At 41.2% G+C, this 27,612-nt stretch overlaps 1 protein-coding gene and 1 long non-coding RNA gene across 2 annotated transcripts in view; one reads left to right on the top strand and one right to left on the bottom strand.

Annotated features, from left to right (window-relative positions):
- Nucleotides 1-1,572: 1,572 nt before the first annotated feature.
- Nucleotides 1,573-5,811, top strand: LOC132577238 (uncharacterized). Its single transcript, XR_009555812.1, has 2 exons — nt 1,573-2,786; nt 5,519-5,811. It is a non-coding gene; the product is annotated as an uncharacterized LOC132577238 (long non-coding RNA).
- An 11,484-nt stretch (nt 5,812-17,295) lies between these two features.
- The window catches only part of USP53 (ubiquitin specific peptidase 53), a 40,114-nt gene continuing 29,797 nt past the window's right edge, over nt 17,296-27,612 (bottom strand). Inside the window, exons 13-16 of the mRNA XM_060246859.1 lie at nt 25,281-26,004; nt 23,839-23,915; nt 19,645-19,741; nt 17,296-18,724 (exon numbers count right to left, since the gene is read on the bottom strand). Of these exons, the coding sequence (XP_060102842.1) occupies nt 17,737-18,724; nt 19,645-19,741; nt 23,839-23,915; nt 25,281-26,004 (1,886 nt within the window). The 3' untranslated portion in view covers nt 17,296-17,736. The remainder of the gene's footprint in view (nt 18,725-19,644; nt 19,742-23,838; nt 23,916-25,280; nt 26,005-27,612) is intronic.

Consider the following 27,612-nt stretch of genomic DNA (forward strand, 5'->3'; position numbering starts at 1 on the left):
GCTTGGACGCAGTGCTTACTCTGCAGTCTGCAAAGGTCTGCTCTGTGGTATGGAACTTGCTGATACAGCTGATACTCACTTTTTCCTGAACAGGACAGTTATCTGGAGACTGTTTTCTGACAACTAGAAAATGTTGAGAACATTGATAGCTAAGAAAGTAACCTCACAACAATGTTACTCTTTGTGAAGTGGATAAAATGGTTGGGCTCATGTTCCCTGCTCTTGACAGGGTGACTTTTTTCCTCTGGCTGTGTCCATCAAAAAGCCTGAGAACAGATTAGCACTAGATTTAGCTAATAGGCAAAAAATGCTATCCCCACCCCCCCTTGTCTATAGTCTGGACTGGAAATGATCTCTTCTTGGGGTTCAGCATCTCCAGATATGCCTTGAGGAACAGCTGTGATTTCATGCTACATGAGGCCGTCCTTGAAGACAATGGAATTTATGCCTTACACATATCACACATCCTAGGCTTGGGGATGAACCAAATACCCTCACTTCCAAGAAACCTTGCTGGAAATATGGTTGCCAGGTCTGGGTTGGAAAATACCTGGAGACTTCGGGAATAGATCCAGGAGAGGGCAGGGCTTGGGAGGGGCTTCATTATGGTACAATGCCACAGAGAATGCCCTTCAAAGCAAGCATTTGTGTTGGAACACTGGGCGAGTTTGTAATAGTGCTTGAAGTGCCCCTCATTTCCCACTATGTGGAGACAAATCATTCTGTTGAAAAACCTCAAGTTTATAGTTATTTATAGACATGAATCGCTTTGGGGTCACTGTAGATATCTGCCATCTCTTTTGTCAAGAATATTTTTGGACATATACGGTACCGTAATTTAGATACTCTAGCCCTCAAGGGCTTGAATAATTATATCAATTACTCTCTTTTTTTGGAATTCATTTGCTTTCATTCTGGTAAAAGTATCGTGTCACTTTGTATTACTGATCTAGTCACTTTAAATGCATTAACAGGTGTTTGAAATTTACAAGATGTATGTACTGTTACTTAATGTTCCCTTTTGGATTGAGAGATTTTTTTCTCCGCAGCAGACTTTCTGTGCTTGGTGTGAATGTCATACTGGAGTGGTGAGTTATAATTTTCCATTATAAATTATTTAAGGTGTTGTAAGTTTGAGTGGTAAAACTGTGTTATTGTAATATACAGATATATGAACTTGTGGACATTCCCTCCATGGGGAAGGTTGACTGAAACGTCCTGACAAGCTAGCTAGTTACATCAGAGGCGGTTTTGGGGTGTCCGGAATTTGGATTGCTGATAAAACAAACAACACAGCACAAGCACTTTATCGGATTGGACAAGTTTATTGGACTGGACATTTTTCAAATTTTAAGGAATTTATTGTGTTTGTAAATTGACTGATATTATTACTTTATGTGAATATTACCCAATATTTTATGAGAAATTGTTAGTTACTTGACCATGGTATATTTTTTTACCTTTACCTTTAAAGCTGTTCTGTGCTTCTCCTTATTGCAAATTTTCTCCAGGGGAACTGATTTCTGTCAGCTGGAGATCAGTTGAAAAGTGGGAGATCTCCAAGCCCCCACCTGGAGGCTGGCAACCCTATCAGGCATGTATTTTGAAATGAAACATTCCCATTAACTTCTTTCGTGTATTAACTTAAGTGGTGTGTACCTGCTTTCTTGTGGCCCAAGGAGGCTTGGAACAAGTCTATTTAGTTCCAAGTATTTAAATTTACCAGTACTTACAATAGAGATTTTGCTTTATTTCCTTTTATTGGACTAAACAACAGGCCCTATTAAGCGACAGTTGAATATAAAATTTTCGATAATATATGAATTTCCTTTTATTGAAGATTTGTGAGGACATGCACATTTGCGGGGAGAAGCATTCACCTGGAAAGTAGCTTCCTTCGGATACATTTCGGAGCCACGGTGCAGATAATGAAAAAGGGGCCGGCCAGTTTGAAGCTGGAAACGCAGAGAATTTTTTTTTTTTTGAGAAATTCCTCTTCTCTTAATGAGTAACTGCACTTTTCTTCAAGTTGCGGTCCTCTGCATCTCCCCACCCCCGTCCCTGCGTTAGAAAGAGCCTCACGCCTGACTATCAGCCTCCAACCCTTTCCTTCGTTATGCCCACAAGAAACAAGGCAGGCTTTTGGAAGCTCACAATCCACGTTGGTAGGTAGGGAGAAAGAAATAAAGAAAAGCAGCCGTTGAAGGCAGGCTTTTCAGTCGCCTGGGCTTGCGAAAGGCACAGGTCAAGAGCAAACCTGAAACGCCAGTCAGAGCAGCGGCGCCACGTGACTCCCTGCGGAGCAAGCGCAAGCTATCCATGGGGGGGGGGGAGTGGGGCGAGGAAGGATATTATCGCCCCTCTGCGGCTGTGGTGCTTCCGGTTTCAGGACGCAGGGATGTTTCCTGTTCAACTCCCCACCCCTAGAGACGCCGGGGCGGCTCTGCCGGAAGAGACTGTTATCGTGGACATTTCATTGGAAGCTCGCTCTCACTCTAGGCCCACCCTCCGCATGTAACCCGGCTCCAAGAAGGCGCCGGGCGTGGGAAGTGGCTTCCGTGGCGTCTGCTTCGTGTTGGGAGCGGGACGATGGAGGCAGCGGAGGTCCGAGAGCGCGGAGCAGGGGAGCGGGACTCGCCCACTGGCGCCTTGACGGCCCCTGCGGGGAATGGAGGCCGCGGGCCCGCCCTCTCCGGACAGTCCTACTGGATGGACGTTTGGCTCATGCTCCTCATCGACTTGGTGCTCTTCGTCTTCGTCTATCTGCTGCCTTGAAGTCCCGGCGGGTGAGTGTGGGCGGCGAGATCCCGGCGCAAGTTTCGGTTAGCTCTGCGGCCCTAAACGCGACAGGAATGCAACAATACCTTAAAGCATAACAAAATACTGAGGGTCCAGGAGCATCTTAAAGACTAACAAAATTTGTGACGGAGTGAGCTTTCGTGAGTCACTGCTCACTTCGTCATGCCCTGCCTCAAATTTTGTTAATTTTTTTTAAGGTGCCACTGAACTTTTGCTCTTTTTCTCCTGCTGCAGACAGACTAACACGGCTACCCATCTTGATCGAACACCTAAATAATAGGGATAATGCCAGCACATTTCCATCTTTGTGGAGGGGAGAAAAAGTATAGTTCAGCTACAGAGGATTTTTAAAGCACTTAGGATAAAAGAATGACTTAGATCAGCTAAAAAAAGACTGCTTCAAGAGTTTATCTAAAAGTGAATGATAAAACCAAAACATCCAAATGTAGAATTTCGAAGCAAAAATGTAGGGAACGATGAAGCAGGGAAGTCAGTTTGGGGACCAGGTCTTTAGAACTAGGTTAAGATGCTCCACCTGTATGTGCTTGCTCTCTCCTCTCTTTGGATTCACTTAACATTCTCATCCTTATTTCAGGAAAGCATGTTTTCTCAAAGTTGTGAATGCCTTTGAATTTCTTGCAGGGAGACAGAGCTGGACATGCCTTGTTTGGCAGGCTGAAGGCACATTATCCAATGTTGTATGGGAAGTTTGTGTTTGTGTGAGTGTACTATCCTGCTTTTTGGCAACTAGGAGAAAGGGAACATATGAAGCTGCCTTATACTGAATCAGACACTCGGTTAATCAAAGTCAGTGTTGTCTACTCAGACTGACAGTGGCTCTCCAGGGTCTCAAGCTGAGGTTTTTCATGCCTATTTGCCTGGACTGTTTTTGTTTGGAGATGCCGGGGATTGAACCTGGAACCTTTTGCTTTCCAAGCAAATGCTCTACCACTCAGCCATCGTCCCTCCCCAAAGGGAAGCAAAGGGGTTTTATGGTTTATTTATGATCCATCTTTCTCAAGGACTATACGTATAGTCCATGTTTTCACAGTTTATTCATAGTCTATGAGACTCAAGGCAGGTTACACAGTGCAAGTCAGTAATCTGTTGGATGAGGTGTGTAATAAGCAATACAATGAGAGTAGGCTTGCGGCTGTTTCAACACAAAGCACAGATATATGTTAAATACTGAAGAAAAATATTACAAAACAGGAAAACAGTGCTCTAGGAGCAGGATAACATACTATACAGTGTCCAGTGGCGTAGTGCTGTTCCTTTTACAAAAGCACCTTCTTAAACCATTATTATATAGCTTTGTTACCTTTGTTTCACATAGTTGGTGGAATGAGGGAAGTTGTGGGAGCTTTCCTAGCTTCAAGCAACCCATTCTACAAGATGGTGTCCACAGCAAAGAATGCATATGTACAGTCAGTTTGCAAGTTGTTTCTCTTCCCACCCTGTCAATAGCTGACCCTGTTATGACACCTTGTGCACTTAATTTACTTCACACTCTGCTTTGGGACTGCTCTGGTTAGCCAGAATATCAACTGTTCTGAACCGTGGAGGTGTGGATTTGTCAGGAATTGGGCTATAGATCACAGATCACTTGCAGGAGACAGCAGCCAGCTCTGATAATTTCAAGACTGCAAGGTGATCGTCCTACTGCTATCCCAACCAGTTGTTCAAAACTTGTTCAGTGCCTTTCTGTGTCTATTCAGATAGGTGGCAGCTTTCAAAAGAGAGAACATAAGAGAAGCCATGTTGGATCAGGCCAATGGCCCATCCAGTTCAAGAAACATACTTGAAATAAATACACAGAGCTGATATGATGAAATTTTCACCCATTGCTGCATTTTATACTGGTATGGTGTTTGCATGGTGTATGTTTTGATTATAGGAATGTGCAGGAAAGATTTGGTTTGCCTGCTGTAAGCAAATACCCACTATATCTAAGGAAAGCTTTGAGTGAGAGTAAAACCACTATACAAATATTTTTAGAAGTTTAAAATTCAAATTCCATGTTGTATCTTGTAATGGCATCAGTTATATAGATAAGCTATAAGCCTAAATGTGCTTTGGAGACACCACTAACTTAAGTGAGAGTGAAAGCTTGCAAAGGGCTTTAGAATGGTCACTTTATTCATATAATGAAGCTTTGGCAGTATTTGTAACACATCCAGTCCTGTGAACATCATGGTAGATGGGAGTGTACACATGCAAAATGGATGAAGTACTTTCTCTGAAAGTCCACCTCTTTCACCCAGAGCTAGAAATTTTGGCTGCCAGCCAATTTTAGGATCTCCTGGCTTTACTGCACATACTGCCATACAATAATTATTATTATTTATTCTGAAAGGTTTGTAATCTTTAGAGCAAAAAAGCTGGGAAAACAAAAGCTCAGCTCAAAATAAATGCTAAATCTAACTTTGTAGATTTATTTGCAGTTATATAATCTTACTATTTATGTACCTTCAAAGTCATTTCCGCTGCAGTCAAAGCAGACTAATGTCAATCATCTGGCTCATTCAGAATGTATTTCTGAACAGGAGCTTGGTCTCAATATTAAGCAGCTCTCTCAATTAGGTGCTGTCTTTAAAGTCAGTTCATGATTTCCTCTGGCACAGAATAGCTGATCTTGACAAAGTCTTGGAAACAGTTATCACTGTTCATATTACACTGGTTTTGTCTGATTCACTGACATTGTAATTCTGTCTTGTAGGATAGATTGAGTCCACTACAGAAAATGGGTCACTACCTTCAGCATCACTTCCATTTATAACAGAACTGATCAACACTGGAACTTTTATGTACAAATGGATCAAGACATGGTGCCTTCCTCAGCTGAATCTGAACTGCTGGTTCGTGTTTTCAGGTTCTTGGATGTAGTTTCATGAATGGATTTGGAAGAGAGATGTGATTTCATCATTTAGTCTTCAAGCTAAAACACTGGAAGTTGTGCCTTACATCAGATGTTATGCTGTTAGCATATTAAACATTTTTCACGACTTTGAAGTGGTTCCCTTTTTGTAATGATGTACTTCAATGTTTTATGAAGCATTAATGGATTAGGACACTCAAGACTCATAGGAGCTCCAAGAGCTGATCTTCAGTAAAATAAAATTGAGTTCTTGTTTGAAAATGCCAACTCAAGTATCTCATCTTCTAGGAGCCAAACTGGTTGTAGCAAGGAAGGTTTGTGCAGTTGTTGTAGACACACACACACACACACACACAGACCTACATGTGAATGAGGAAAACATGAGAGGCTTTGTGAAATATCTCTGTAGCTTTTAAGCAGCACTGAGCATTGTTATAAAATGTTGAACATCAGCAAAATGTCCCTTCTTCTTTAGAAGCTATTTAGCCTTGAAAGAGGAAAGATCCATAGTAATATGGGTAACTGTTTGAGCCAGCACTAAAATACTGCCAAATGTTTTGTCTTGTCAGTTATACATGATTGTTTTTCCTTCTGTGCCACATGTAAGAGTGGGGTTCTACAGGGGATACGTGATTTAGAAGCTACCTTGAGCAGGAAAGTAGCACCTTGAGCTGAACTAGCAGTGTGGAGGAGTGCAGGGGGGGGAGGGGCAGAATTAAACAGTCTGCAGGAAGGAAGGCTTCTACAGATCTTCCTCTCAGTACCACTTTGTTGATAAAATTAAAAATCTTCTATGCAGCTAAGCCTTGAATCTTTGGTAAATATTGACAGGCACCCCATGTCCTTAGTTTCAACTTTTTAAAAAAATGAAGTTCATTTTGTAACCTTTGCAGGAATGCAGCAGAATTCATCTGTTTTTTTTTTTTATCTGCTCTGCAAAAGACTAGAATTTTAAGAATTTCATATTGGCTGCATATAGAATGTGGAGCATACTGAACAGCTGTCCCAACAGAAAGTAAAAATGGAAAGACTGCATGACTTAACTTTCCCAGGAAGGTTGCTTAGACAGATGAAAAGTGAAAGAAAAGTTAACTCTTCCTTGTTCCTCTTTCAATGAATGCAAGCTAAAAACAGACTCTGAATAATAGGTAAACAGTCCTCAGGCAAGAAGTTCTAATCTTTGCTTTACCTGGGATTTCTGCCTTTTCCAGCCTGTCCTCCCTGTTGAGGTAGTTTAGAAACTTGGTGGGTTTCTAGAGCCATGTCTATGAATAGCTATGAAGTGTAGCCAGTTAATCAGTGCTGTAATTGTTTTAAAAAGAATGTTAGTGTAAGTTTTTACGCTGCAGTACCCTTATACTGCATGGTACCCGCTCTTAGAAAGTTTAGCAAGTTCTGAATTGAACTGGCTACGGAGAAGACTGGCTAGAATTGAAACACACCAGGAGTTCACTAAGTGCCAAGATCTTGTAAGACTCTTAAGAGCACAATCCAAAGGGGAGGGGGCGGAAAGTCTTTTGGGAGCAGACGATCCGCTATGTGGTGCCAGAAGCATTTGTGCTGACGTACGGCCACCGCTGCGGAGGAGGGGAGTTACATGGGTGGGGGGCCGCCCCAGTGCCACTCCGCCCGAGAGCAGCGGTGCCTGAAGTCTGCGTCCGAGCATTAGCGGAAGTGAGGCGGAGTGCTGCAGTCAGGCGCAGGAGGGGGTGGAGCTGAGGCGCAACCAGGCTTAGGCGGCTCCCTGAGCAGTTTGGCCCATGACGCCTCCCCCCCCCCCCCCCCCGAGAGGCGCAATGTTACGCCTGCAAAAACAGCGGTGTGTCCCATAGGCACTCATTGAAGCCAAAAACAGGTCGCCTCTGCCACTGCGGAAGCTCACAAACCCCTTAGGAAGTGGTGTGATTGCCTCATCAATCACCTTGCACCTCGGCCTGGCGAACCCCCTTCCCAGCGCCCAATCACAGTCCCCCCCTTCCTAGAAATACTTCCGCTCTGCCTCACACAACTCCCTCCCCTATGGACTTAGAGTGAGGGACAGGCAGGCATGTCGGTGACGGGTTTTGCACTGCGCCATAGCTTTGACTATCTTTGACTTGCGTGGGGGAGAGCGAGGTCTCTCCCCTGGGGCTAACTGCTCTTGTTTCCAGATCTCCACAGGTTCTGGGCTCACGGAGGCTCTACATGTGAGTGAGAAGTGTCGCCCATGGCTGGGTAAGTTTCACTGTGCACCCTCACTATCCTCCCCCTCCCCTCGCTCTTGGCTGCTTGGCGTGTGAGCGTTCCTGGCACTTGAACCAGGTAGTGGGCTCCGGCAGGGGGCATTTACTGAGCCTGCTCCCCTGTGCTGCTGCCAGCCCCCTTCCCTTGGTCTGCCCTCTGCCGCATTCCCAACCTCTGGCAGGGCACGGGGTGTGTGGCAGCTGCCCGATGCGGGGAGGTGGGTCAAAGACTCCCTTTAAGAGAGCGCCTGGCTGAAACGCAGCTTGCTCTTCCAGCTGCCGCCTCTGCAGGTGCTCTTGATCTCTGTCTCTGTTTTGCAGGTGGGACTCCAACAAGAGGCTTCCACGTGTGTCGCTCCACTTCCCCCCACTCCCCCAGCTGTTCCTTGCACGTAGCGGGGCGGCAGCAGGGCAACACGGAGGGGGGCTCCAGGTGGTGGTGGGGGTGTCTTTTGGACTTGGTCTGCCCACTCCCAGATACATTCCAGTCGCTGTCTAGGACAGCGAACTCCTGCACTTGGGACATCCTGCTTGTCTTCGCATGCCTCTTTGGTGTAGTGGTTAAGTGCACCGACTCTTATCTGGGAGAACCGGGTTTGATTCCCCACTCCTCCACTTGCACCTGCTGAGATGGCCTTGGGTCAGCCATAGCTTTCATAGAAGCTGTCCTTGAAAGCGCAGCTGCTGTAAAAGCACTCTTAGCCCCACCTACCTCACAGGGTGTTCGTTGGGGGTGGGAGGTAGAGGAGATTGTGACCACTCTGAGATTCAGAATATAGGGCGGGATATAAATCCAAAATCATCATCATCTCTGCTTGCCTGCCTGCCATTGGCAGAATCTCTGACAGCGGGAGGGAGGAGATTGATGGCCTCTCAGGCGCGGGCTTTCCGACCCCTTGCCCGGTCACATGCAATGGGCTGGCCAATCCCGTGGTCATGTGAGCCTGTGCCTTGGCAGCAGGCCAATGGCGTGCGCCTGGGTGGAATCATCATGGCGACGGGTTCTCTAGCTCATCGGGCCGCTCTCCACCTCCAAGCGTGGCGTACCGTCTCCCCTTTGGAAGCTGACTGGCTGCCGATGCTAGTTCTGCACTTGAGCACAGCTACGTGGCAGTTCTCTGGATTGGGCTGCTCTACTACCTTTGCTACTATTTTAAATTGCCTAGGCAACTATAATGGCAAGATATTTTAAACTGTTTTACTGCACCTCAATATTTCTTGCAAATGATGGGGGAATACCCTGGCACACACTGGATTTTTTTGATCTGCACAGTGGCCCCACTCATAAATAGCTAGTTTCTCTGAATAGCACTAGTTTTCCCAGTCTCAAATTTTATATCACGTACCATTTAACCCTTTTAACTGGGGATGCCAAAGATAAAACTCTAAGTATCAAACTTATTTTATTTATTTATTTATTTTATTCGATTTATATCCCGCCCTACCCCACCGAGGCGGGCTCAGGGCGGCTTACAACAGTAAAAGCTAACAGATCGGTTTAAATATGATTAAAATTATACAATAAAATACATAAAAACCTAAGGGGCGGATCTGACCTGTCACTTTGTCAGACAGGCCATAAAATGTAATGCCTAGCACCAGTGGTACAAACTTTACACAGGACAGCAGCTGCTAAGCTTCAAGTTGGTGTGTCCTCACTGCAAGGCCCCATGCAGAGGAAAACCCACATGGGTGGACTAAAGAGCCAGCATTGCAGTACTGCTGCCTGAAGAGGGCACCCCTTCCCCATACTGCTTGGGAAAGGAAAGCAAAGGTCGCCTGTGCAAGCACTAGTCATGTCCAGCTCTGGGGCAATGTTGCTTTCATGATGTTTTCACAGCAGACTTTTTACGGAGTGGTTTGCCATTGCCTTCCCTAGTCATCTACATTCCCTCCCCAGCAAGCTGGGTACTCATTTTACTGACCTTGGAAGGATGCAAGGCTAAGTCAACCTCGAGCCGGCTACCTGAAACCCAGCTTCCACCAGGGATCAAACTCAGGTTGTGAGCAGAGCTTAGTACTGCAGCTTTAACACTCTCCACCACAGGGCTGGATTCTTGGGTAAAAATGCACAGTAGCTGGGTGCTATGAGCTCCCGCCTGCCCCAGAGCCACAATGGAAGGAGACTAGGAGGATATTGAACTAACCCCTGCAGCTGCAGAAGTGGGGGTGATAGTGGCCCAGATGCAAGGCCATGTACACAGTGGGAGCCAGACCAAGCAAATGTCCATGCAGCAGCTGCTGCCACCTCCAGCCAAGGCCACCAGGTGATCCATGGCAGGGCATTACTGGGGGTTCAAGCCAGAGATTGTCTGCAAGCTGTGCCACCCCCATGTGGCTATGTAACAAAATAGATCAATCACTGTCCAAATTAGCAATAAATGCAATTAAATATTTACCAAATGCATGTATATATTAAGCTGAAATCTTAAGTGTTTGAATTACATTACATTATTATCGTTCTAATAATAATCACAGAAGTGCATCTCAAATATAATAACCAGGAAGTCCCCTGTTAATCACATTGGTAGCCAGAGGAAGACATGAAACAATTTAAGAACATAAGAGAAGCCATGTTGGATCAGACCAATGGCCCATCCAGTCCAACACTCTGTGTCACAGTGGCAAAAAATTTTATATATACACACACACTGTGGCTAATAGCCACTGATGGACCTCTGCTCCATATTTTTATCTAAACCCCTCTTGAAGGTGGTTATGCTTGTGGCCGCCACCACCTCCTGTGGCAGTGAATTCCACATGTTAATCACCCTTCGGGTGAAGAAGTACTTTTATCCGTTTTAACCTGTCTGCTCAGCAATTTCATCGAATGCCCACGAGTTCTTGTATTGTGAGAAAGGGAGAAAAGTACTTCTTTCTCTACTTTCTCCATCCCATGCATTATCTTGTAAACCTCTATCATGTCACCCCGCAGTCAACGTTTCTCCAAGCTAAAGAGTCCCAAGCGTTTCAACCTTTCTTCATAGGGAGTGTTCCAGCCCTTTAATCATTCTAGTTGCCTGTTTCTGGACTTTCTCCAATGCTATAATATCCTTTTTGAGGTGCAGCGACCAGAACTGCACACAGTACTCCAAATGAGACCGCACCATCGATTTATACGGGGGCATTATGATACTGGCTGATTTGTTTTCAATTCCCTTCCTAATAATTCCCAGCATGGCGTTGGTCTTTTTTTTTGCAAACGCACACTGTCTTGACATTTTCAGTGAGTTATCTACCACGACCCCAAGATCTCTCTCTTGGTCAGTCTCTGCTAGTTCACACCCCATCAACTTCTATTTGTAGCTGGGATTCTTGGCCCCAATGTGCATTACTTTGCACTTGGCCACATTGAACCGCATCTGCCATGTTGACGCCCTCACCCAGCCTCAACAGATCCCTTTGGAGTTCCTCACAATCCTCTCTGGTTCTCACCACCCTGAACAATTTAGTGTCATCCGCAAACTTGGCCACTTCACTGGCCAAGTCCATAGTGTCCCAAACTTATTCATAGAATCCTCTTTAAAATAATCATGTCACTGGGTAGGGAGTCTCTTGCTCTTCAAGCTTTCAAAATACCAGCAAGACCAAGTCTGATTCATGTTCAATAGCATGTTTTGAATCGCCGCCACCCCTCGTCCCAGGTTTGATGATCCTTTCCTTTGAGTGGTCAGTCTCCACTAGCTACAGAACACCTTCACCCCCTAATTTGCAGTGTCTCATTCTTGACTTGATTAATTTAAGGCGAACTCTGGGAATAAGTTAGGAGTAAAAGGTAAAAGCAGTCCCCTATGCAAGCACCAGTTGTCTTTGACTCTGGGGTGACGCTGCTTTCACAACATTTTCATGGCAGACTCTTTACAGGGTGGTTTGCCATTGCCTCCCCAAGTCATCTACTTTCCCCCCAGCAAGCTGGGTACTTATTTTACTGACCTCAAAAGGATGGAAGGCTGAGTCAACCTGTAGCCAGCTACCTGAACCAGCTTCCACTGGGATCGAACTCAGGTCGTGAGCAGAGGGCTTCGACTGCAGTACTGCAGCTTTACCACTCTGCGCCATGGGGCTCTTAAGTTAGGACTACTATAGACTATATAAAATGGTTTCATGTCCTCTGGATACCAATGCAATTAATACAGGACTTCTTGGTTATTTTTTTTTTCAAGATGGACTTCTATGATTATTATTAGAATGACACATAGATGTGTTATTGTAATTCAAACACTAAGTTTTCAGCACTTTACAAATATATACATACAGCATTTGGTAATATTTAATTGAATTTGTTAGTTTATATTTGGTAATTGTTTTGTTACATACCGTAGCTGTTTACCGTGACCCCAGAGTTATTATCTTCACGACAGTGGCAGCTGCCCCAGGCCTAAGGCTGCCAGATCATCTGATGGGGGGAGAGCGCACTATATGCACTAGGCCACACATGGCAGAGACCCCAGGCCACCCAGCAACCAGAATAGCCAGAGATCACCAGCACCACCCCTCTACAAGTTTGATGCTGGATGTTCACTGAGTTGCACGCTAGATCCCCAGTGTGTGAAAGATACTGCCAAAGAATGTCCCCCATGGGGCAAAACACAACCACCACAAGGGGGATGTGAATATGGAGATGGTGCTGGCCACCAGCAGGCCCCAACACATGGTCGCCTGTGCCCCCACACATGCAAATGCTGATGCCCATGGCCATTTGGGACAGCATCTCTGAAGCTGCAAGCCAAAGAGAGAGACATGCAACCTGAGCCAGCATGAATTCAGGTGTGGTAACTCCCACTGAAACAAATGGGTTCTCCTTGACTGCTGCAGACAAGTCTGTTCCACTGTGGTGAAGAATAACTCCAGGCCCGTAGCCAGAAAATTTTAAGTGGGGGGGCAGGGGTCCCAAAATGATGTCACAAAGATTAAAAAAACCCTTCAGATAAAAAGTGTGCTTGACCACAAAAGCTCCTGCCTTGAATAGAACTTTGTTGGTCTCAATAAGGTGCCTTACTGGACTTGCACTGAAGCCTGTGCTGCTGTGATGTGGGGATCCAGAGGCCTGGAAAAAAGCATCTCTGGCAGCTGCAATGACTTTGAGAGTCCATGAGAAAAGGCATCCTGGGGGACCAGGGTATTCCTCCCACCTGGCCCTGATTCCACTTTGGCTCGCTCCCTCCCTCTCTGCCCAGCAGCAGCTCTGCCCCACTCCCCACAGCCAGGGACTAGGACCCCGAGACATGAAGCTAGGTGGGCCAGAAGCAGCATACCAAAGGCCTCTCATTGCTGAGCCCAGCCTGCTGCCTCTCCTGAGTTACGGCTTTCCGCAGAGGAAGAGAGCCATGCCACAAGTCACACAGGAAGTGAGAGAAAGTGGCATGCCAGCCACAGGTGATGGGGCTAGCTGATTCACACAGGTGAGGGAGGAGGGGCCTGCCCCCACTGGGGCCCCACCATAATTATGGGCTTGAGTGACTCCATCCATTCCCTCCCCGTAAGAACTTCCTATTCCCTCAGTTACACCAGATGCTTGCAGGCCAAATAAGAGCCCTGAATGGTCTGGTTCTGGCCCCAGGCCTTATGTGAATTAAACCTAGGAGCGCCTGTTTGCTAAGCAGACATTGGCTGCTCCTTGAAAGACTGACTTTCCTTTTCCAGAAATTGGAAGGGCAACCATTTGCTGATTGATTGCATGCTTATATCAGACTAAATTTAACAATTAAAAATTTGGGTTCAGTTTTGGTTGAGACACTAATTTTGAAAAGTAGTTTGGATCAATTTAAATACATTTCATGAAAAATAATAGAACACTGTTTTCTTGTGATGGGCTCTGTAAATGGGTCACAACAGTTTATTGTAATATAGGTTAAAACTGCTAATCACTTTCTTACTTTACCATTGAGGCTTCTATCTCCCCAAAAGAGAAAGGTACACTTTTAACCTCTCCTTTTTCTCCCTTTCCTCATTAGTGTAATGAAAATATTTTCAGCTACAGCAGAAGAGGTTTGAAAGGCACCATGATAAGGTGCATATCCACTCGATCAAGTTCAGGTTTGTTTCACAAAAATCCAGCAATATTAATTAAAAGGTTCGTTACTATTCTGCTACATGGCATTTTTCAGCATTGCTGGTAAATTGACCACCTGTTTTTGTCACTGATTAATGCACAATTTATCTGCTTGTGAAAAAGGACCTCTCACACACTTTGGCCATCAAAAAGACTACTGGGGTTACAGGACCTTATACGTAGCAGAAAGAGGCTGCAAGAGGGAAGAAAATTAGGTAAGATAGTAAAAACACTAGGCCCAATCCGGTTTTTTTTCTGATTAAGGAAATTTTTAACTTTAGTGCTATACTGAACAGTGACCAAGAACATCCTGCTTTCCTGAAAAACAGCAGGAGTTAAGCAAATATTACTAGGATAATCAGGAAACCATATTATACAGATTAACTTTTTCTCCAACACCTTCAACAAGCAGAAAAATGCAATTATGTATTCAAATTTGCTAAAGACAATGAAAATATCCTTTATACAACATGTTATGCATTTAACATTACAAAAGTTGTACAAATCTATAATCTTAATGGAACAATTATAAAAGTAGGCACCCAGGAAAAGTAAAAAATCAGTTTCTGCACAGTTGCTAACAAATATTCATCTACATAGAGCGTGAGGTCAGATATAAAATTTAACTTTTTGTTATATGACTAAATATTGACTTGAAGCCACAATTCTGTACAAAATGGTGTCTTTCAAGACTTAAGCAAAAACAAATGCCCAAGAGTCTTTAAACAACATTAACATTTCAGAATGTATGATGCTACTGAACTACTAGTAAGTACAGTAAGTTAGCACTGTATATACAAATTCATGAGTTAAACATCTGCTATGCACATTTTTAAAATGTAGTTATGCTCTTACATTAAGTCATTCACATTTGTTAGGTTTTAAATATTGCAAATTCAAACACACGATTTCAGTAAGAGCTTTAAACTGTACAATATCAGTTTGAGTATTTACTAATTCATCTTCACCTATAAAGGCTTTAAATTATTATTATACATTACTTGTGTAAAAGGAACAAGATAAAAAAGCTGAAATAAAAACAAGCACTAGGAACTAGTAATAACTTTACACACCTGCTTTCAGGTGAGGTTCATTCTATCCTACATTGAAGGTGATAGGATCAGTTTCACTTGCATTCATATAATTTTTTTTATGTATACATGCTTTAATAAAGCAATACTACTTGCAGAAGCAACCTGAAGCACTACTGTTAGGGAGGGGGACAGGCAACAAGATCTAAATTAACTGCTTGAGATATTTGGTCTGCTGCATATTAAGTAACATCTTAAGTTACATTTATGATTAAGACACTGTCAATGTAAACATAACAGGCCTATTCAGACATTACTGAGTTTCTATAAGTACACTGGGTAAATGTGGGAAAAGTTAGTAAGATCCACATTCAAATACATGTGGATCTTCCAATGCATACACTGCTTTATCCTAAGTCCTATCTCAATTTCAAGTCAAGCAGAAACATGGGGGACAAAGTAAAGTCCAAAGTCTCTAACCTTGGGTTACTATGCTATGATTGTCAGCATTTGGTTAAAAGCACAAACTTGCATTCTGCATATATCGAACTACAGTGCAAGCATTTGATAATGCTTTAAATATCAGAGCTATCAATATGTAAAAAATTTAAAAGGCATTTACATTTAATTATAATCAACTGTCATTTCTGCAAATTGCCATCTTTGTAGGTCTTAATTTTAGCTAAAATGTTTTCTCAAAAGTATTTCAAAGACTAATCTGTTGTAGAATTATTTTTTATCCAACAGAACCGGGGGGGGGGGGGGAAGAGTTGAATTTAAAGCTTCAAAGGAATTAATACAAGACTGGCTGGTTTATCCCATGACAGGAGTTCCTGAGGAATGCATCCTGTGCTCCACTAATACATTTTAAATAAGACATCAGGACAACATAACATTTTCCTTACATGCAGAAAATTATAAACACTATTTTCCACAGCAAGTTCTAATAAAAAAATATATCATTTATACACTTTGATCTGAAAATCTTTCATGTAGAACAAGGGTAGTGTCTACTGCTATGCACAACTTGCAATATTTAAACTATATTGTGTAAAACACCTATTGGAAATTCTACCTACCATTTCATACACCAAAATAAATTCTAAGTCATTCATTAAGGCATCATTTCAAAAGCTTAAAAAATGCAAAACTGCTGGATAGATGCATTAAAGATTTCCAGGGATGATGGAAAGGACTGACTCACAGAATTCAGGTAAATAAGTAATGGTGATTTGTGAATACTACAAAGCAAGTTTCCATAATATGGGCCATTCTGTGCATAGTTCCAATTATCAATGTATGCCTCCAACGTTTTTCTGAATTAGATTTATATAGACATCTTAATAGCAAAAATATTCTCCATCTCTTACCAGTGCAACAAGGCAAAACAACATTCTTTTAGAACTACTATAACTAAAAGTACCTGAACACAAGTGCAAGTCAATACTCCCATTAAATGCACTTTCGCTTTGTCATAATCTTACAAGAAGCTTTAGTAAGATTCCTGTGCAAGTTCAGTAACAATTTAGAGTGACTTCTACTCTCATATCCTCAGCAAAAGCCCACTTCATGAACTGAGAACTGTTTTAGCAAGTTGCAACCCCCCCCCCCCTCTCCAGCCCCATGGAAATGAGTAGTGGACAGATAAACGCTGACTGAGGTAATAGATTCCATTTGAAACTACCTCCTAAATTTTCAGGGGAGGGGTTCCCCCATGCAAAATATATTCTCATGTAAAGTATTACATAATTAAGAAAATGAGTTATAATGTGATAAGTTTCTACAATGGGCAAAATTATAGGGGCAAAAATTCTAAGTGTAACCTGGGGTGGTAGAATCCCCTGCAGGACTATACCAACAATTATTGCATGCTTCCTTTGTCTCTGTTTAGAAGTATTCACAAAATCAACAGAAAATGAATAATGCTTCCAACGATTCAACCATGGATTTTTTCCTACTATTCCAAAACAGGAAGTAGGTAAGATACTGAAAACACCTGAGATCATTTTGCAAATAAATCTCTTGAATGAAAATGATAGTTGAAGATTAAAGGAAGCATGATTTGTGTTACATAAGTTAAAGAAAGTGCTCTAGTAGATCAGAAATTCATTCATTCATACAAGTGATAACAGAACCTAAAATTGGTATTGCAAATCAGTGGCTTGGATCCAGACTAGACATTTGTGCAGATGCTAGGATTTCTGCTCATGGAAAGCAATATTCCCACTTCCTCCTGTGGCAGCCCAAAATCCTGTTTGTGAAGAAGTAGAGACGCCTCTGGAACAGGATCCGGGGAGCCATTTGGGCTGCTGCATGAAGAGCAAGACAGGAAACCCTTTGCAACTGTGAATACCTTAATCAATCCAAGCCAATCTGTACAGTAATCTTGAGAACATGTTCTAAATTAAATTGAGTTAAAGGAGCAGCTTTAATTACTTGCAAAAGCAGACTATTCCCAGTTATTAAATAAATACTTATTTAAATGGGATTGCTTTGAAATTCAAATTTCAAAGTGTAACAGGCTAAACAACTCCCTATTTGCTTATAACAGGTGCAAACCTTATTAAAGCAGAGCAGCAAAAATTCCATGAACATAGGACCAGAAGTCTTTGCATCTTTCTTGACATACATGCATGTGCAAACACACTGAGGAAATAGCAGTAACTTTGTAATGAAGTATGGGTGAGGTAAAGACAACCTAAGCATTGCCTCATGTTAAGAGTGCCAAGGATTATGCTCAGTTTATGAGAGCCTTTACCTATTGCAATGCACATTTTCAATGTTAAGTTTATGTTTCTGCTCAGCTGTGGGATACTCTGAATCAGAAGTGTTATGGTATGAAGTGTTCAGTGGCATCCCAGCTGGTGGTATACATCTTTCTTTGTTCAATACACCAGTATCTGCAAAATATAGTCTGGGTCTTTGGTGATATTTCATCCTGTATGTGTCGGTCATACAATTATCAACTGAAAAATAAGTAGTAAGTGATATAATATCATTTGCGTTTGCATCCAGAGAGCTAGCACTTAGTCCTTTGTGGGACACACCTTTATTTGTAGGATTGCTGGACACAGTCCACAAATCATTTACTGATAAACTAGATGGAAGGTTGGCCCTGCAGGTCTCGCTCCCTTGAAATGTTGCTTTAATTCTTTCTTCATTTGTAAATGGACTTGTTTCAAATGTAGATTTTGGAGTAACACTTACAGCATGCTTTTCAACACCTGAAGGATTAGAGTGCAGTATTTCTGTTGGTATTAAATCCACAGTGGATTCATGTTCTAATCCATGGAAACTAGTCAGAGCATATTTCTTTGGAGGTAAAGGAGGAGGAAGATTTTGGTAAATTGCTTCTGGCGTATCATCAGCCTTGCCACTATACAAATGTACTTTATGTTCAGCAGGCTGAACTGATTCAGTATAGGAAGGTTTTGATATATTCTGCTGCAAGAAAAATGCAAGTGCCGGTCTGGATCTACCTGTCTTTGAAGGAGGCAAGTGGGAAGACAGACTAATGCTCTGAAACTTTTCAGATATAACTAAATTACCATCATTATAACAGCAAGCGGAACTGTCAGCTGCTATGTGAACATTAGTTTCTTCAAGCATATCTTGATTAAACCACTGTGAGCTCTGCTCACTTAATCCACAGTTCTTCATCTCTCTCTCAGTGTAGTCTTTTGATGTGGTTTGTAGTGTTAATGAATGGGGAAACTTCTTATTACAATCAGGCACGTCAATCCTAGGAGACAATATACCAACACAGCCCATTAGTCTAGAAAAACACAAGCTTGTGATAAAGTAGTTCATGCATTTCAATAGCTCTGTTTGAGCTGTGCATTAATTAGGTAAACCAAATTCCTCAACATTATCACATTCTTTGCATGTCCAAAGACATAAAATCCAGGATAGGCTAAGCAGAGGAAAAGGAGGTATCACTCAGATGCAAATATGACTGAATCTAAATGGATAGGGGCACCAATAACATAAAGCAACTTTAAGCCCCATACTGGTGAACCACCTTTTTCCATGTAAACAAGTAGCTATGAGGAAAATAAGAATGACAACTGTATACTAGAACAAAGGTTGAGTCCAGTGGCACCTTTAAGACACTAAAGTTTAATATGTGTGCTCATACCCAGAATTAAACTTTGGTGGTCTTAAAGGTGCTACTGGACTCAAACTTTGTTCTGTTGCTTCAGACTAACATGGCTATCCACCTGAATCTAACTGAATACTAGGTTGGATCCTACCATTTTCTTCCAACAGGACCAGCATATTTTTACATGACAAGGACACTTTCAACTGACATAAGGGGTGTTGAATTCATGCAAGACTGTCTTGTGCTAGAAGAATGTGCAAGTTGTGATCAAAATGAAAGGAAGGATCCAACACATTGTTAAGGTGAGGCCACAACCTGACATTATATTATCTCTAAGAGGGATTCAAAGGGAATGCATCAAAAAGGCAACTTGCACCCTTCCAGGCATGTTTATAAGATACCCTCCGTCCATACAGAAATATTCTATTGAATGGGGGTAGGAAATGAAGGTTATTACTTTAAAATAAATACAAATACATTTTATCTTGCCTTTCTACCGAAATAGTCTGAATAACACTGACTTTTCCTTGCATTGGCACTGCGTAGTTAAAAAGTGTTACCTTTTCAATGGTGGACATTGCATCTGCAAATGGGATGCTGATTGGGGATTATGAGTTCTGTAGTTAAACTGGGTATTAATCAGGTCTTTCTTCAAGGCTGCAAAACAGTGATTACATGCAATTCAACAATTACAACATTTCTTCACACCATCTCAGACCCTTATTACATATTTATATAAGCACAATCAGAACTTGTTTTTTTAACGTTAATTCTTTTAGATGCAAAGGAAAGTGTCAGCAATACCTAGTCATTTTTTAAAAAGGTATGTTCTTCCTTGGAATTTAATATATTTTAAAATATCCTTCTAAACATCCTGTGATTTAACGTTTATTTATAAGGTATTTTTAGATTTTTTTGGACACCAACAGCATGATCCAGCCAAAGCAAAGCACAAAATTAAGAGAGAAATTTAAGCATGTGGATTTGATGTGAGAGAAATTTAAGCATGTGGATTTGATGTGGCCCACTTTTCAACTCTTCAAATTGTCAGTTTATATAGCAAAATATTATGAGCTTAAAACACAAGGCATAAAGCTAGTATCAGAAGACAGGTAGTGATGAGCAGTAAGCCATAGTGTTATACTGGCACTAAAGATAGATAATACATGGACAAATATCTAAGATGAGGATAATCAACAAAAATGAAGCTAGCCTGCAAGACTTGTTTTTGAAACTCTTAGATATTTGTGAAAAAACATTCAATAGCCAACTACATATGAATGGGAGAAAGTACAAATGGATGTGTTCCTGATACAAAATGTGCTAAGGTTTCAGAGTCATGTTACTTTACTAGATTTCTGTATATTGCCATACATTTACATGTACTGAACAGGAGGAGGCAGCAAAAGTTTATGAGATGCAATATCAACATGATTATCACTAGGGCAAGCACTGAATTAAAGCTGCTTGCTGATACTGGGAGGCTTGTGCATTCAGAATTCCAACTAATTTAAAAATAGATGTGTTTTTTTTCCCTCTTCTGCTGACATGAAAAACCATGCCTGGTTAAAACCCAGAGGCTTTCAGAATTTTGGCTCTACGTTCTAGTCAAAGTATGGTAAATATTAGCCTTGCACTGCAAAGGTTTCAGCATTACCAAACAGAATTAAATGTTTTAAAGTGAAACCATGAATTGTGGTTTATGTTATATTTAGAATTCATTAAAAGATTTACACAATACTACAGAAACTCTCATTTTCCTGGATTGACCAACATGTTTGCTTTGCTATCCGGAGTAATTACCTTAAAAAAATGACATAGGCTTCTAATATAGACACATAAGTATTCATGATAAAAAATATTATATTCTCTGTCCAAAGTGACAGTCATTTTTGCTATCTCTAGCTGTACAAGAATAAAGGAAGGAGGAATTGGTTTTTTACCCTGTCCTTCACTTCCCAAGAGTCTTAAAGCAGCCTACAATTGCTTTCCCTTCCTCTCCCCGCAACAGACACCCTGTGAGGTAGGTGCGGCTGAAAAAGTTCTGAGAGAACTGTGACTGACCCAAGATCACCCAGCTGGCTTTATGTGGAGGAGTGGGGAATCAAACCCGGTTCTCCAAATAAGTGTCCGCTGCTCTGAACCTCTACACCAAACTGGTTCTATCTATGCTTGTTCCCATCACATTAATACCACCAGTCAATTCATAATGTACTTGGGCATGACAAATAAAACACACGCTGTTATTATTTCTTCTCTCCTCCAATCTTAGTTACTGCTGCTTTATATTCTATTGTGCACAGCATTCTACAGCTATTTTAGGCTGTTTTTTGTAGTGAAGACCATGTCCTTTTCACAGTGGCTCATGAATGATGGTTATGTCTTCCTTCCGCAAATATGGTTTCAAACTTAAGCTGCATTGTGTGCTGCCTATCTATTTCCATTTAGTGAGTTACCTTTCCAAAGCATGGATCAAAAGTACCCTGCCTGATTACTGCTTCTTCCTACTCTGCAAGTTTCTTCTATGGCAGTGATCTAACAGCCCTCCACTTGCTGGCCTCCTGAGCTCATTCCTGCACTCCTTTCCAGTTTCTGGTCTTTTTGTTTTTCATCTTGTTTACTCTCCCTTCTTTTCTACTTGCTTTTGTTACTGGTTCATAGTCCTCCCCTCCCTCTCCATTCTGCTGTGTCCTTTGCCTCTACCCTACACAACTTGTCCAGCCAAATCTGTAGTAAACAAAAGGCAACTGGCTAGCCAGATCTCATCAGATCTTGCAAGCTAAGCAGGGTCAGCCTGAGCTAGTTTAGTACTTTAATGGAGACCACCAAGGAAGTCAATGTTGCCATGCAGAGGAAGGCTATGGCAATCACCTCTGATCATTTCTTCCCTTGAAAATCCTATGGGTCGCCAAGGGTCAGCTATGACTTGACAGCACTGCCCTACCCACCAAAGGCAACTGTAGGGTAGGAGGCTGCAATAGTATCAATGGACTGCTCTAGGGTGGGTGAAGAAAGAAAGCCAAGCTCCAGCTTCCTTCTTTAGTGTTTGTGCAATAGCGGCAGCATTCAGTAACAGGTGTCTATGGATTAACTATGTTTGTCTTCATTATGGTCATGCACTTGCTTGAAACTATTTTGTAATAACAGCACCTCCACTAACAGTAGAAGGGAATGAGGGGAGAAGAACCCTTGTAGAAGTGAAAAGTAAATCTAGTAAGAGCTGGAAGACAAAAGGAAAGAAGAGATGGATGAAAGATTTATGTTCTTTCAGTTTCAGGATTGAATTCTGTGATCTATCAAGTGGAAGGTTCTGACAGTCATGGATCTTTCGCTCATTCCTCTTTTCAGCAGTCCTTTTCAAATCCAGTCCTGTCCCCTGCCCCCACCCTCCCAACAGCACACACCTATAAAATATTATCTTTTGGAATGGATGAAATGCTTAAGACAAGACATTTCTTACTCAAAATGTGTATCACAAAAGAGTATGGACTTTTGAAATTCTTCCAGTGAACAAACTGGGAAGTTTTGGACACAACTGGTAAAAAAGAACTATGAAATATTCTCTTTCAAAACAAGCAAAATGCTTTTTAAGACTAGGTTTTACTCAAAGACTGATTTCTTACTAGCAATTGCTCTGCCCCCTGGCTTCTGCTTTCCTCGGGTCAAGCAATCAATTCCCCACCAGTTGCTGCACAGTTGTATTTTGACTCATGGCTCCCTCCAATTTCCCTCACAGCTTCCAAATCCCCAAAAACACAGAGTAGGAAGCTGTGAGGGAAATTGGAGGGAGCTGCAGATCAAAATCTGCCCATGCAGCAATGGGGAACTGGTAGCCTAATCTGAGGAAAGTAGAAGCTTGGAGGCAGAGTGACTGCTAATGAGGAATCGGTCAAAATATGTAATATGAAAATTTATGTAAGAGCCTATAGCTTTAGAAAATAATACCTCCTATATATACTATAGACATTTACATTATAATTTCAAGATTTTTTTGCTTAATCATTTTGGCAACAACATATTATGCGCTTAATAATACATAATCAAAGAGTTCACAGTTTTCAGTGAAATTTTAATCCAAATATGATGATAGGCCTACCCTACCCATTGTGAGTGAATCTGCTAATACACTTCCTTGTATTTAGTACAGAATTTGCTTCCTGTATTCAACTTATTTTTCTTCTACCTCTAAGATGGGAAAAAACATGCTAAGGTAGCCTACTGTGGAGCGTTCTGCAACTTTCCCCGTAAGTATGGGAATATTTGCAATTTTAAGTTTGATTTTGATGGAAAAGTGTATGCATTTCCATTTTCCCCATAATTTCATTTTTCCCTGTGGATTCAGTATTTCTGGAAATTTTGCATATGTTCTACACTATCAAAGTTACAATCACTGAGAGTCTACAAACACACTAAAAAGTAAACTAGCTCCCCTGTATTCATCACATACATAATTGTGCTAATCACTTTTTGAATTCAGGAAAACATGTTCTAATTATTTATGCTAACTCGTGTTCCAAAAAAAAAAAAAATTCAAGAATGCTATTACAAAATTTAATTTAAGTGAGGTGGCATTAGGTGTAGCAATGGATGTCTCAAGAGATCACTTAGAACTCTGAGGGAAAACAATAAAACTATTAGGATAACAATCCAGAATTAAAAAGTATTATAAACCTAAAGCCCCAGCAACTGAACAATATTTTATTTAGTCCATTTTAATTATTTTATTATATTTTAGATAAAGATGAAATTCTTACCATCTAAAGAGTCTTTATTCTGCTGGGTGGTAGATTGCAAGACACATGCAGGATATCTGGCAGATAGATTCTGTTCACTATGAAACAACAAGCAGTAGTAAATGACTAGGGGGGAAATTTAATAGTATCAATTAGTAGGAACAGAATTCAGTATGCTTTCACTGAAAGATTTACGGTACTTGTTTCAACCATGAGAAAAGCTTCATTATTTAAAACTACTATAGTGCAGACATATCTAAAGGGACTCTTAAGCCCTGTACCACTCTACCCATAGCAAGTCCTTTCAATGTGTGTTTTGTTATTAGTTGTGTCACACAGTTGTTTAACTTTCATGAGAATACAGAAAGGCTATGCAGAACCACTAAAACTGTGTCTGACAAAGCAAGAATTGGATTGGAACAGGTAACCAAAAAAGGTTTTGAAAATAGCCCTTTCCATCCTTACAAACTCATCTTTTTTAGTCTGTCTGAACCTCACTGGGTCTTAGTTTGCTTTGAGAATTCACAAGCATTGATGAGCATTTCACAGCTAAATTTCTTTAGAAGGTACTTCACCTAGTTTCCAGTATTTCACTATTAAAGTTCTTGCTGCAGCTAATACAACAAACTGTGTAGATTAAGTTCTCTGGCGGATTAAGCCAGCAGAGCAATCACAGGTCCACATGAAATCTTCTTTTGGTTACATCTTCAAAGACTTTAAACACTCCCCCCCCCTACAATTCTTAAGATATGGGGGAAATGACACATTCTGGGTCTCACATCTTTGAAGCTGTCAGTCTAACTGTTCTTACTGGTATAAGATAACACCTGTACATCAATTGCAGATAATTTTCTGTCATGCTTACCTTTATTGAAAGTTTTGTACTGTTTCTATGCATTTTCAACCATGTCTCATCTGGTATCTTGATGAATAAGCCTTGTTCCTATCTGTTTTTGCATACATAATTTTTTCTTTCTGTTTCAGCTAAAGTAGCATACAGTCTAGCAACAAAGCCTTTCTGATTCCCAAATCTAACTAAGACACATTTTATTTTAATAAGCTGGCAATGCTGTTTAGACTGAATAATGTTTGTGAATATACTGTTATGACAAGATGGAGTTATCTCTAGTTTTTGTCCTATTTCTAAAAAGAGAAGTATTTGCATACCCTCTTACAAAGTTGACAGATTAATTTATCTTGGCCTCATGGAAGGTTTAAATGTACTCTCTTTCATTGCTTTCTTTATGAGCAAGCAAGGGGATGAATGGAACTCTCTACATTTGTCCAGTACTTGAGTTATGGCTGTTTCTATGGCATTCTTTCCTGGACACTGATGCTGCTATTTTCCAGACCCACCTGAAAAGTGGTCTATCTTGACTATCTCACAGGCCGCTTGGCAACTCATCGTATCTGAACCAATGAGTAATCATATTCAGTTTTCACATAAGTCTACTTCAAATTACCTGCAAGGAACTGTTTCTTTCATGGTTGTGTCCACGGGGCTGGTTCCTTCAATGACAGGTGAATCCAGATTAGCAGATGCATTGCTGATATGATCACTGCTTTCATAACCAGACTCAGTCCTTTGTATCTGCCAACCATCAGTGTGAATTTTTCTCTCAGTAAAGCCTTTGCCTTTTTCTGAATTTCCTTTGCCTTCTGAATCCAAGGAGTTTCGGCTGCCCATCTGTTTAGTTTCATCTTCATAGATGGTCATTAAGCCTTTTTGATTTGCATTTTCTTTTGGCCAGTTGTTTGGACTCTGCTCCTTTTCATGTTTAGATTTGCTGCTTGCATTTAGTTTGGGTTTTGAACTATGCTCTTTTTTCTCAGTATCATTAAAGATACTGTCTACATTGAGTGTTTCCCGCATGGGCTTCCAACCTCTGCTTCGACTTTTACTGCTACTGACACTTCCTTTATCCTTAGAGTCTTGGCTACTATCTGTGTCATAACCAACAATACTGTCAGCCTTCACACGGCTCACCTTCTCTCCATCAGGAAAGCCATTGGTTTTATTTGATCCCAGTGCCTGAAAGCCAGACCTTATTTGGTTGTGTATCTTGTCATGTTTATAAGGTCCTCTTCCCTGGCTATTATATATGCGTTCATTAGAGTGTGATCGAAATCCATTTCCAGAAGGTGGTGATCCTGGCTTAAAATTACTGTGGGTTTCTCCAAACAGCTCTAAAAACATAGACAAAGACAATCCTGGTGAGACCAGAATTAAAATTCTCCCAAGTTAGGTACTTAAGACTAAAAAATAATGAGTTCATTGCATTTTTGTACAATATTATTATGATTTCAGATTAGAGAAGCAAAACAAACAGTAAAGAAATAGATTCAAGTTCATCTCATGGATGGACAGGATAATCCTCCCCACAATCTCCCCTTCTGTATTGACCTGGCCAAAAATAAAGGATGGCAAGAACAATTCTGAGATTCACGAGGTTAGATAAGCGATTTGGAATTACAGAACTAAGAGTGTTCATGCCCTCACCTCCATGAAGGAAAGCTTAGAAATTTCAAATCTTTTCTCAAAGCGTAAATCCGGAAATGTCTTCTTTATATATAATGCCTAAATCCAACCAGCCAATCTGGGCAGATGGATAAAGTCTAAACACCAGTAAGACTGATGGAACTTTTAGTTTAATGATTATCAATCCTTATTAGAGACTAATCAAGGTGGGCAGTTGTGTTGGCCTGAAGCAACACAACAAAGTTACAGTCCAGTGACACCTTTAATACCAACAAAGTTTTATTCAAGTTGTGAGATTGCATGTGCAAGCATACTTCATTGGACAATGAAATGGAATTAGGAAAAGCAGTTGTACATATAAAAGGTGGGTAGTAAATTAGCACGCAAAATGGTGAAGATGTTTAACAGATAACTAGAATAACAAGCTTGGTTTATGGTTATCATCCATTTGGGTTCAACTAATTTAGATACAGATACTGCATAACCAGAAGTTCAGAGAGTGTTTGGAAAGTTAAAGAAATTTTGAACTATAAGTTCTTTTGAAATCAAAACATATAATAAAATATTGTTAACTCTAAGGAACTGTTAAATGGAAGAACATAAAGGCTTACAGCACAATCCTAAACAAAGTTAAACCCTTCTAAATCTACTGAATTGAATAGACTTAGAAGTCCATAACTCTGCACAAGACTGCACAGCTACTCCTGTTATTTCTGGTTTAAAAAACAAACAAACATGCACAGCAAAATACTTGAAAAACCAATACCAGATACTTAGCAGGATTTGGGAGTAATGGAAAAAACTTTGGGAGTAAAGGAAAAAGACTAAAACAGGAAACTGACAGTTCTTGAAGGAAATGACCTTATTTTTAAATTGCTTTTTGGAGAACTTGTCCACACGGCTGTGACTGACACAGAATTTTTTTTTGTTGTAATACCACTTTACTAGTGGAGTATACAATGGAATTGTTGAACCCCTGCACTTACAACATCTTTGTTCCCTACAGTGTCAACAAATTCCTGTCTAAGCTTGAACTATCATTAGGCTTGCCAGATCCACACTGGCGAAGGGGCAGGGGGGCTCCAACTCCAGGTCTGGAAACTACCAGAGATTTGGGGATAGAGCCTGAGGAGAACAGGGACCTCAGTGGGGTACAATCCCATAGAGTCCACCCTCCAGAGCATCCATTTTCTCTAAGAAAACTGATCTCTGTAGTCTGCAGGTGAACTGTAATTATGGGGGATACCCAGGTACCACCTGGAGGCTGGCATTCCTAACCATCATGCAGCTCAATTCTACGGAAGTTTCTTTGGAAG

This window comes from Heteronotia binoei, chromosome 9, assembly GCF_032191835.1.
Source record: "Heteronotia binoei isolate CCM8104 ecotype False Entrance Well chromosome 9, APGP_CSIRO_Hbin_v1, whole genome shotgun sequence".
NCBI classification, from domain to species: Eukaryota; Metazoa; Chordata; class Lepidosauria; order Squamata; family Gekkonidae; genus Heteronotia; species Heteronotia binoei.